At 36.4% G+C, this 12,963-nt stretch overlaps 1 protein-coding gene across 1 annotated transcript in view; it reads left to right on the top strand.

Annotated features, from left to right (window-relative positions):
- LOC149203480 (bifunctional 3-dehydroquinate dehydratase/shikimate dehydrogenase, chloroplastic-like) overlaps positions 1-12,963 on the top strand; it is a 202,682-nt gene that overhangs the window by 45,865 nt on the left and 143,854 nt on the right. Inside the window, exons 2-3 of the mRNA XM_089403452.1 lie at positions 5,049-5,154; positions 8,667-8,885. Of these exons, the coding sequence (XP_089259578.1) occupies positions 5,049-5,154; positions 8,667-8,885 (325 nt within the window). The remainder of the gene's footprint in view (positions 1-5,048; positions 5,155-8,666; positions 8,886-12,963) is intronic.

The raw sequence follows: 12,963 nt of genomic DNA, 5'->3' as shown, positions 1-12,963 counted from the left end.
TTTCGGTGGACGGATTTTTTTAAATACGCCTTACAGATGGAAGTTAGTAGTCATAGTGCTTCATAACTAAAATATACTAAAATACTAAAATCCTCCATGGCTTGTTACTTTTAATCAATAATCTTTATTTATAATATTTATTGTTTATAATAATTAATGGTGAGAAGGGTCAAAGGTTAAATCTCGATGTCCATTATCCTTCATTTAATTTCATTTAGAAAAGTGCATACTTTAAATTTTGGAATTACTTTTATTTATTTATTAATTTAATTATATTATATTATATTTATTTATCATAACAATGAGTTATTTAAAGAATATTTACTTTATACTTATCTTTCCCGTTTTCGTTATGGAAACGCAGCAAACCCGAGTAGTTGGAGCTGTCTTTTCCCATGTTAGGGAAGGTCGAGCCCTGAAACAATATTTTATCATGGGCGAATTATATATATATATATTTATTATTTTATCATAGAGAGAATTATATTATATATCTCATTTTCAATTCTCATTTTCGTGATCGAAAGGCGGCGAAACCAAAGGCGTGCTGGTAGTGGGAACTTCGTAGGCAGCTTTATCTTTACCGTCAATCAATTATTAATGGTTTCATTTAATATTCAAGATTGAGAAGGCCATAAACGTAACGAATGGGTCATTGTTTCAATTACACGATGGCTTATCCTTACAATGACTTATCCTTACGATACTTGCCCATGGAGTATGCATACCCTGACGCGTCGATAAACTATAAAACTCACGCCATATCCTAGCACGCAGTTGATTAACTGAGCGGGTGTCGGGTATAGGCCTGGCCTCGTGTTTACCTTTAAGCTTTAAAATCCATCAATTTTTTATTTTTATCACTTTCTGATTTTTAGCGCATTTCAGTTATCTCACGACTCTTGGCAATGGGGAGAAGTTGTGCTCGGTAATGCTCCAAGGAACGGAAAATGAAACCTCCTTGGTCGTAAATGTGAGCCTTTTGATCGATTTCTCTCTAGGTCGAGAGCTAAAGAGCCGCAGGCATTCTCTCTCCTAGTTGCAAGCCCTAAAGGGTTGATTTTATTTCTTTGACGTCTTCCTCCTAGGCTGTGAGCAAACTTCATCACCTTGGACGGCTAGGGTTTCATTTCAAATTGATTCAAACCTCTCTCAAGAAGCTAGACAGCTAGGGTTTGACAACAATTTTTTTGAAGAAGTATTTCTCTAAAGCTTGGAATAATTAAGATTGGAATTTTATGGGAGCCGTATTCATTCTTTGAAGCCTTTCTCTCCCTGCCGCAGGCATAGGAGAAGTTCTTTTCCCTTGAACTTATAGCAGGAGAACGAATATTTTTTTAGAAGCAAGTCGAATTTCTTGGATGTTGTCTACATATTTTTTGAGTCGTCCCTCTTTGCCGCAAGCTGTAAAGAAAGCAAATTATTTTTTTTTATGAAAGAGAATCGATTAAGTTTGGAGTCTAACATTTAATTTTTCCTCGCCGTAAGCTTTATCTCTTAAGAAAGAAATACAGGAGCTCTTCATAGGATGACGAAGGGAGCCAGAGGCGTATCTACTTCATTAATCTGGATTGATTTGTCATTAAAAAGCATACAGTTCTGGTTGCCTAAAGCTTGCAGATGCTAGCTTTCTGCAAAACGTTGGAATCAATCGATCCGATAAGCGATCAATTAAGAAAGATTAGTATTCGATGCGAGTATTGATCTTATTGGCAATGACTTCTTCTTCAATGGAAACACAAGCATTTCCACCGGTGAGCATTTTACTTTCAGGTCTAATCAGTGGGTTATCGATAGCATTATTCTTCGCTTTCTATCTCAGAAGAAGACGTAATGAAGTGAAGGCGGCGGTGGCTCAATTGCCTCCAAAGAACACCAATAATGACAAAGTTTCCAGGCCTTCAATCCACGCCAAGATCAAATCTCATTCTCACTCCAAGCCTCATACTTCTGCTGCTGACAAGGGACATGGTGATGCAGTTACATGGCTCTGTTTCATATCAGGTGGCTGAAGAGCTACCAAAACTGAAGCTAAAACAGAAAGAGGCTGAAGGAGTTGCAGAGAAAAGGAAAGGGAAACGAGGGCCAAGCAGTATTTTTGCACAAAGCTTAGAGATACAGTTTCCAGTGAGGTTGAGAAGGCCTATGGTAAAGCAACGACAGGGAGGTCGCTGAGCAACTAATAAAAGCTATGAAAGTTCATCTAGCTGAAGTCCTAAACAGACAATGAGTACTGTAAGATTTATTACTGGGTGCATGATTTAAATGGCTTTAGCACAACCTTATTTCGATAAATTTAAATCCTTAACAAACTTAACAGGTCCGAAAGTTTGAACCGCCTCTGATACCAAATGTAAGAACTGTGAATAAGTTAAACAATTATTCCCTATGAACAGAATATGAATAATAGAATATTACAGCCATTGCAGAGACAATAAGGACTTATAAAATTAAACATCATGATCCTGTGATAAAAATTCCTGAATTTTATAAATTTAGTTGACAGAACCAATGAAAGTACTTACCTGTAATCCTACGGTCAATGATGCCTCAAAGGTCAATGATGCCTCAAACTACTCCTGCTTCGGTTATCGAAAGACGGAAACCACCCAGCCAAACTGAGCAGAACCTTGCTACTCAGTCCAGTAAACTTCTCAGTTGAAGCACATTGTTCCCTCGTGCCCAGAAACCTCAAAACAAGCAAGGTCCAGCTGTTCCTGATGATAAACAAACTCTCTGTGTATAAACTTTCCTCCTCCTTTCCTTCCCCCTGGTCTCCAACCGTCCCTTCCTTCTTATAAGTTGCCATTTACTGACATCCTTCATCACCGTGTCAAAATTATGATACGTGTTGATTTTTATAAAGAAAATCTGATTTTATTTTATTTGAATATCTTAATTTGAAATAAAATTTATTTATTTATTTTAATGATTTAATTTATAATTTATTTAATTTATAATTTATAATTTAATTAATTTTATTTAAATTTATAAATTTTAATTTACTATAAGTGGGTCATTACTGGTACTCTTTTAACCACCCAATTTCAGACTAGTTTACTATGGAACTAAACTCATTATTCTGTTATTAATTAATTACCATACGTAGACATGACAAGACAGATGCATGCAACATAATGAAATCATTCAATTTTCCATGGGACCATGGCATGGTAATATAGATGTATGCAACATAATGAAATCATTCAATTGTCCATGAGACTAATTATAAATGCAGGCTAATACAAGCAATAGGAACTGAACAGACTAGAAATTAATTCAAACCATGACATAACCATAATAATTGAGCATTAATTCAACACACTTCACAGGAATTTTCATGAACACTATTTGTTTGTAATTGTCCACCAATTGATTCCAGAAGAGGGATGTTCCACCCAGTGATAGGATCCCTGCTGCACTGGTTCTTTCTACAATAGAAGCCACTCCCTAGCTAAGGCTATGATTCCACAAGAGCGAACTCTTCCTATGGCTGGCTCTAATTCTCTTCTCACAACCCAATTCCTAGGTTCATAGTGAATAATTACACCTACAACAATTCCTAGTCCACAATCCTCATCTCCATTAACTTGCACAACCCAAGGAATGGGATCCCCTTCTCGTCCTCAGTTCAATAGTCCCTCAGGCTATTCCACTTACCTCCAAGACTCTAGAATAGGCTGGCCAGGAAATCTCACTACTAAAATTCCAAGGATTTATCAGCTATAGTCAATTTCCTCAATGGCAACCATTATCATTTTGTACAACCACAATTCTCACTTAATTTCAAGGCTGTAACTTTCCATAATTCTTTTACAGCATGCTCCTGAAAGTTCATTCAGAGATAATTCTCCTGATTTCATCAAACAAAGAATAGTTTTTGGGGTAATTCAAACTCCTCATAGTTCGGGTTATTCGCTAATTTTAATGGCATCTAACCTTCAAACTTTAATCCAATTCCTTTGACCCAAAAGTAATAACAATTCGCTTTCATGACAAAGGTAAAGCTTAAATTGCATGGTATGAAGGGGTCAAGTATCTCTATGGAGACCCACGTACCTCCTTCATGCATTGAACCCTGCACTGCTTAATAAACAATGATTAGCTAATAATCAAGGGACATAATTAAGTTTTACAAAGACTTTGGTTTAAATCACTTATTAAGGTCTTTTTCCTTAGCCTATTTAAGTGCCCTTGCTTTTTCCCTCTTGTGGAATCATAGCCCTCATTCCTTTTGTCCTTCTCTTCTGCATCCAGTGATGTATTTTATTATTCTTTAATTACAACTCACATTTGCATTCAACATGTACATACACAATACTGGACCAGAGATCAAAACTGAGATATTACAAATTTGCAGTCATTGCTCACTGGTGCAAGATGAAATAGTTTTGGTGCCTTACATGCTATCAAGTTATAACAAAGTAATTTGTTATACCACCTACCACATTTTTCGGTGGAAATGCAGCAGATATCTTGCACTGTTCATTCTCATATATCTTTCATTAGAGATAGTTTCAACTTTCAAGTAGAACCCTTGCCCACTCCAGCTTGTTAAGGGTCAATGTTAACAACTTTGTGAATATTAAAGTGAGGAAGAAGGTTAAAATCAGAGATGCATGCATCAGCACATTTTGGGTCTTTTACTGCCCGTTAATCATTTGGGAATATCCTATTTCTATTTATAATTGACTGGAATTTACTTGTGTTTTTAGACCAAAAGAAATATTTTTAGAGCAATTCCTTCCAATTTGAGCTAGATTTCGTGTTGCTGCTTAAGATTTTGTGCTAAATTTCATGTTTGCTTCTTAAGTTCATATAAAGACTAAATGATAAATCCAATGAAATAAACATTGATTGGTGATATTCTAAAACCTTGGAACATATGTGAGAATGAGATCAGTTCCTCTCTAGAATCTGCTAATTTTAATATCTGACATTCATTTTATTAAAATTTGTGAGTTTATTTTTGAACACACTAAATTGCAGACACAGGTCCTGTAAAATCGTCTGATATCACCCTTTCAACATTTTCTGTTTCATTTCAGATTAAAGTCGGATGGAGGACACTGCGAAGTTGATGAAAAGAAACGTTTAGACGCACTGAGCCTAGCATATGATCTTGGTGCTGACTTTATTGATGTGGAACTTCAGGTTATAGCAATGAGTGATTTCTGAAGTCCCAACTTTTCTGTTGTTTAATCGTAAGAATGTTGCATATATGATATGACATATATTCTAGATTTCTGCTCCTACTTGATCCTTTTGAGTCCCTACCTCTTAATAAATATTTTCTTTGTTGAAGCTAGACTATTGTATCATTTAATTGTATTAAGTTTTATTATTTACTCAACTGTAAAGGGTTTTGTAAGTGCGGTTTAATGGAAATCTTAGTTAAGTGAAGAATTGGAATCTAAGAAATTTGCCACTTTAGGATCCTTCAATTTTGGCCCCATGGTGATTTGATTCTAGCATGTTTGATATTGCCCACAGTGGCCTTTTCTGCACATAATGTGGCTATAAATCCCCCAGTATGGATTTCAACCTGCAAATTGTCATTCTAGATGGGACAATTTTTTGCTCTGGTTCATGTGTTGTGGTTAGTGCTCATAAAACTGATTTTTAATTGATAGGGTTGGATTATCCACTAGACTGAATCCCTGCAGCCTGGTTGTATAATCACCCTTGGGACATTGTCCATTATTTTTGTATTCATTTTGGAGTTAGTTTGTTGCTACTAAGACTAGTAAACTGATTACTCATCACAAGATCCCCCAAAGCAGAGGCACTCCTATCAGTTGAATTAACCATGACATCTTTGTTTGATCTTGTAGGGGGGAGGGCTCACATTCCCCTCCTTCCCCCAAGCTTGTCAAATTAGACAAGAGAAGAGACTTACTTCCTCTTGTGGGACTTGACCTACCAACCTGTATCAACATCCATAGTTGCATATTAATAGCAGCACTTCGTATTTCTTTTGCCACATCAGTGCTTCATTGGCATTGATTTTTCGACATATGGCATGCCTATTCTCGACCCAAATTGTTGTAAACATGTGGCAAATTTGAACAAGTATCTTGTTAATTTGGAACATTTTGAGTGCTTTTAACCTAAAATGCACTTATAACTTTTAAATAGGATGAATGTTACATATTTCTTTCTTACAATTGAAACAAATGATTGACATTTTAATATTAGTGCGAATGCAACCCTATTCGATCATGAAAAATTATGATGGTTAAGCACAATATCATCTGCATGGTAGACAATCCTTGCTTGTGTTTGATAGACGGGAATTAACAATGCAAGCCATGGTATCTTTTGGCCATGTATAGATCAATGGTTCAACCCTTATTGCCACCACTATAACCCTCCCAACCTTGCTTAAAGTTGGCACTAGGAGGTGGATTAATGCAACTTCATTGTAGTCAAACTAGGGTCTCCAACTAGCAAGCACTTAGTGGAGACTATTTAATTGATTGCTCTTCTCCAATGGGCTAGTAGTTAGTCACGTTACTAGTAGGGACGGCTACATGGTTGACCCAAACCTACCATTGAGTGTATCCTCTGATGTTCATTTCCACAGGGTCATGACTCATTGTCCATCACCCAACAACTACCAGTCAATGATGTATCCTATTTGATCCATATAACACCTAAGTGCCTAGTATCGTCTTACGATGGTACTGCAATTATTGCAAAGGATCAGAGTTTGTGCAGTTAGGCACAACTCCTTTTAACCCAACTTGACTTCTATTACTCAAAATGTGGAAAGAACATGCAGTACAAATAATAATAAAACATGATATATTCATAAAAAAGTTCCTAGCTCCATCATAGATGACATTATAATATACAATATGCATGCATATATCATTTCTATTATTGGCGTCCATATGACCAGCGGAACCTTGCCATTATGATTGTATCATGTCTTCAATATTGACCCCCTCGATGCATCGCTTTAAGGCATTTTCTTCAATGGATTATGATGATGAGTATATGCATGCAATAATAAGGCATTCAGCAACATGTAACATCATATTTCAGCAATATCATTGTGAACAGTTAGGACATGATACTGGATCAGCAAAGAATTCATTTCATAAAATCATGATACCAAGTTTGGGGTCATTTCAGCATATTTTGGCCCTCTTTTTCTCTTCGACGAAGACAGATATCATGCGTTTATGAAATCTGATCTCTTATGAAATGCTTTTATCACTGATCTAAAATCACCAAAGGTAGCGAAATATGCTGAAATGACCCCAAACTATCACTGATATAGAATCACTGTCACTAAATGCTGGTTGCTGTTTTCATGGAATATTTTAGTACCAAACATTTCAATATGAAGGCTATTAGGTCTGATTGCAGGTTTATACACATATAGAAATGAGAAAGTAACAAAAGAATGGTGAAAATTATAATTTAAACCTTTCAAACTAGCTGCTGGACCACCTAGTCAACCAGCCAACTTTATGAGGTAATAGTCAGCAATAGATGGAGAGAGAGATACTATGTGCCAAGATAATTTATGCAGGTTGCTCGCTCAACTTGCATGAAGATGAGTCCTACTTTAGGAAACAATAAATAACCATAAAATGCGCAATGAAAGACTTGGAAAGAAGGAAGAGTAATATTATTTTCATCTCTCTAGGTCGTCCCATAAGTCTAAAAACACTAAAATTGTTTCTACCAGTGAGTATCCGTGGGACCTCACCCCGCCACACGAGACCTCAGCAGCGAAACCGTCTCAGGTTCATCCCTAGGAGACGGACTAGGTCCTCCAGATCTCAGCAGTGCGCAAACTCCCCCAGACAACGAGTTAGTGGACAGTCCGCACCTCCCACTGCCCCTTCATCAGGGCAACAAACTTTGTGGAATTTTTTTCAGTGTTCTTCAGCCAGCCTCAGATGTTAGGAGAGATGGGTCTGATCCTTAGACCCATTAGCCCCTAGATCTTCTCTGTCAGGGCATTCCATACATTGTATCTTTTATGTTCCTGCATTGTACCTTTTATATTCATGCATTGTATTTTTTTTATAGGAGACTGTTTGGTTCTCCTGCACTTTATGGACATCATTGTACTCAACAGTACCTTTGACTTACTTTGTGGTCATTAGTTGGACATAAATATAATTATCTTATCTTATCTTATCCTACCACTTATTGGCCAAATAAGTGATGCCCAATAGCGACCCATTGACCACTTCACTATTTCCAACTCTGGGTTCTGTCTGAGGTATGCCACCGCTAATTCATATCCAGTACCACGTTGATCAAATTAGATCTATAACCCTATAAATTTAGTTCCATCTACCTCACCGCAATTTGTATTCTTGAGTGTGGTGACACCTTAGTACAGTTAACAATCAAACTTTCAAACTAGAGTTGATAGATCTCACATGTAGGCAACTATCTACTTGTGCATGTAGGTTATGACCTGCTTGCAGATCGATACCTATATCTGAAACTAAATAGCTGTACATATAAGCGATTGCTTTCATGTCAACCAATACTCCTATATATAGGCATATTCTCGGGCTCTAATAAACCAATGAATTTATGGATGCATGGGAATTATGCATTGCTTAGTATAATTTGGGTCAAATTTGTTCAAAATTTTATTTAAATATGACATGCACAATTTCTTATGTGTCCAGGTAGCATTTGATTTTGTAAGTCGCATGAAGGACAAGAAGTCTTCAAATTGCAAGGTCATCGTATCGAATCACATCAATGGAAGAACTCCATCTACTGAAGATCTCAGTCATCTCATTGTAAAGATGCAGTCCACTGGAGCTGATATTCTGAAGATAGTGACTACTGCAACAAATATTACTGATGTGTCTCGAGTTTTTCAACTAGTTCCCCGCTGTCAAGTGAGTTTTTAGTGCAAATGAAAAAAACAAAAAGTTAGTTTTTCATTGACTGTTTCACTGAGTTTTTTATAGACTTAATGACAGTTCCAATGTTAATAGTTCTACATTATGTTGTATTTTCAGTAATATTGTTGCTTCATTTTAGCATTCATGTATAGTATATTTTTTATACCCAAATTGCAGCATACTTTATTATTTATGTTTTCCATGTACTTTATGGTCCTTCGTTTTTCCAATGCAGTACTTCCATCTAGCTTTTGAATTTTCAAAATTCTCCCCAGATAGGTGGTCTTTACAAAGCTCTATATTAGAGTAACTTCAGGTTTAAATACAATTTCTAATTAATGGAAGTACCTACACAGAAGAATTTCTTAACTTGAAAACAGGTTTGAAAATTGAATTCAATGTGCGCTTACGAATCTCATTAAAAACTAGGAAATCTGCACTAAATGGCGTTATTATAATATGGAATTTATCAATCACATGCTTTTATGGTAAACATGAAAGATAAATTTTATTCCATTTCTCAGGTGTAGACCTAAAGGCTTGTATTACTTCCACTGTCAATGGTACTGCTTCCAAACCTGATACGACAAAGTATTAATAATCCTAAGCTAGACTTTGAAAAATTGGAAACCACAGCTAGAAACTTGTTCTTTGTGTTGTTTGTATGTTATGCTGATTCTTATATGTATTATTAAATTACATTAAAGACTGAACCTGAACTTTGGGACCTAATCCCATTAAATATCCCTCTATGAAAACTAGGGATGAAGTGGTATGTTAGCAAGGCTGGGCCACTGGAAATTCATTTCGTATCATCAAATTGCTTATGTATGATCTAGGCCAAAAATTGTCTTTGTGTGTGCAATCGGTTGTGAGGCATTATGCGAAGTCCTTTGGTCACCGAATTGTTTACAAGGCTATGGTATATGTTGTTTATGATTCCCACTATGTTGGGATAACGTTTGTCTTGATAGGAGATCAATGAGTCTTGTTTTATATTAGATACGGCTAGCTTTTGGAGGTGGATACCTATAAACCTACCATGATTAGGATTTGATTGTATCTAAAGGGGATCTTTAGATTTGTTTAGGAAGTCATGTAGTGATATTATTAGGTACTTCTTGAAATCAACTCAGAATTGTTGCATAGGGAAGGAATTTGATATGGCCTGTCGATTCAAGGTATTTTTATTTGCACCCATGTACATAAGTTTGTAGAGTTTTTGATGCCTACAATGGATATTATTTTGACCTATACCATGATTACTAGTAACAAACCTAAGCTTATATTGGCTATCCTTTCCTATGTTTCCTTGTACTTGTTTTGATGCTAATTATACTTTTAAGTGCTCACATTGGACAAGTCAAAGTTCATAGGAACCCTCATGGAGATGAAAGAACCTCTGGTCCTCCAATCCCCTAGTGTGGCCTGTTGACGCAAAATCTAGTAGGCCTAGTGCCTAAGTTGCAGGAAACGTTAGAGAAGAGTCCGTTTTAGGCCAGAAACGAAACGGAAACAAGGAAACTCGTACCATACGGCCTGGAAACGTGTTTCCAGCCGTACTGGCCCGTTTCTTGAGGAGGAAACGTGGCCAGTACGGCTCGAAACGCGTTTCCAGGCCGTACGGTGGAGTTTGCTCTTCTAACTTGACTTCTTCTTGTATTTTTGTTTAATGTTTTCGCTTTTAATTTTTTATTGGGCGACTTCTAACTTGATTTTTTCTTGTATTTTTGTTTTATGTTTTCGCTTCTAATTTTTTATTGGGCGACTAAAATATCTTTTGGATGCTTCTAGATGCCTCTCAAGTTATAAAAAAGAGGATTTTCTGAGTGGGGCAGCCTAATGTTCAAGCCTATGGCCCTAGTGTTGATATGCAATTCATCCTTTTACTTAAATTTTTAACATTACCATGAAATGACTTAGGATGTTTGAGAGTGGTTTCACCCTCATTGGATTTCATATGGAGAAAGTAGAATTTTAGATCTCACTCAAAATCCAGCAAACTTATCTGTTTTTCAAGATTTCAGGATTGGGGGGATTACAATGTTTCCATTGGATTTTGTCATGTACTAGGGTATGGAACTTGTATTTAATCAAGAGAACCAAGCCCTCTATGCAGGGGAGACTCCCAATAATCAAGAGCACGTAGGGTACTAGGGTATGGAACTTGTATTTAATCAAGAGCACTAAGGTCGTTCGACTATGTAGGAGGAGACTCCCAATCAAGCACGAGACAAGAAATTAGAAATTTCTCGTGGCTGATTTTTGATATTGCTATTTTCATTATGTGATCATTCATGAGTAAATGTGATGTAAATTTAGAGACTTATAGTTTATGCATTGACAATTGACAATTTAATCATAATGTAATAAATTAGAATGTATCATATATGCTTTATGATTGCACATATTTCTTAAATGTCCTAATATATATATATATTGCGTTTCCCCATTTCCAAAATTTGGGGAGGACACGTTTCCTACCCATGCCCGTTTCGGAAACTCGTACCCGTTTCCCCGTTTCGTGCAACTTAGCCTAGTGCAAAGCACCACTAGGCAGAACCAGACCTTATGGCAACAAGAGATAGGATTGTCATTGTCACTTCAACAACTTTCTCCTACTCTTTAGTGGTATTTGACCACACAAGAGGCTTCCCTAAACACACCTAAAGGATATTCAATGAAAATGGATTGAGGTGAATGATAGGAGGCCTATCGGATGGGATAAAATATCGGCGAAGCCTAGAAGGCCGAAGTGTTCTATGCCAAAGTTCAAGTACTCTATCCCTAGACCAATTAGAGGGTTGTTGTAGATAAGGGTTTTGCAGATTTTTAATGTAGGGTATGAGATATCATTTAATAGCCAATAGAAGAGGACTTTCACTGAATGATCAATAAAGGGGGCAAGGCATTCAAATATACACCAAGGATTTAGGGTTTTGAATGGGGTTCTATGGCTGAAAACATGAACAAATAGCAAACAAAAGCTGACATCAACCCTAAAGAGGAGGGTTTGACATGTAGGGATGTTAAATTTTTCTTTTATATTTATTATCAATATGTTTCCTACTTTAATAGCAATAAAAAATCAAACATAAGTTTACATTTTTAGCAATTTTCTATATAAAACCCTAGCCTTGACCGTAGGTATTTAGGAAAAAAGAAAAAGAAGGAGAAATTTAATTAATAAGATAGATGATCATCACAATTATGACTAGTGTCTTGTCTTAAAAGGTCTAAATGGGGTTTTCAAAGGGAAAAGTTCAAAGAGTATGGCCTTGCAGGAGTAAGGGGGGACGACTAGGACATCCACTTTAAAACCCTAGCAGTTTTCCTTGTGAGGGGACAATTTAAATTTAAGAAATGCACCCTTAGAGTTTCCTTAAAGGTTTCAAGGAGAACAAGTTTGCATGCTATGAAAGAGCAAGATTTCAACATAGATTTAGCATTTAATCATGACACAAAATAGAAACGCTACTACACAACAACAATATGCAAAATATAGAAAATAGGCATTAAACTTACAAAATTCTCTAGTAGAAACACTTCATTCAATCCTTGGAAAACATCTCTATGAGAACTCACACCATAAAAAGATCACATGTTGGCCCAAGTAGAAACAAGAGACTAATTCATACTCTTTGGAAGAGAAGAGTGAATGAATGTGATGATCAAAAGTGGAGTAAGCTTACCCTATTTATATTAGGGCTAACATGTCTTATTACCACTAATTTTATAGGAAAAGCCCTAAAACAAGTTTGCTTAAGTGTTCAACAAGTAAGAGGTCACAAGCCGATCTCACAATAGCTCAAAATCATAAGAATAAATGCCAAAATAGCCGACATGTGTGGGAAAATAAAGGCCTCCACTAAGACGTCATCCTCCATAAATGCTCAATATGCTACAAGCAAGTGACAATTGGATCACGAGTGCTCCATACTCCAAGGAAAATCTCAAAGAACATGGATATGGCTTCAAAAGAGCCTCCAAAACCATGATGTGATCACCAATGTGCCCTACATCACCCTTCTAAGGGAAAAAGGGATGACGTGACATCATCATGCTCAAGCGT

The sequence above is a fragment of the Pinus tabuliformis genome, chromosome 2_1 (assembly GCF_031772625.1).
Source record: "Pinus tabuliformis cultivar Carrire ecotype Pingquan chromosome 2_1, CPIR1, whole genome shotgun sequence".
Lineage (NCBI taxonomy): Eukaryota > Viridiplantae > Streptophyta > Pinopsida > Pinales > Pinaceae > Pinus > Pinus tabuliformis.
This window is presented reverse-complemented; position numbering and strand designations above follow the sequence as displayed.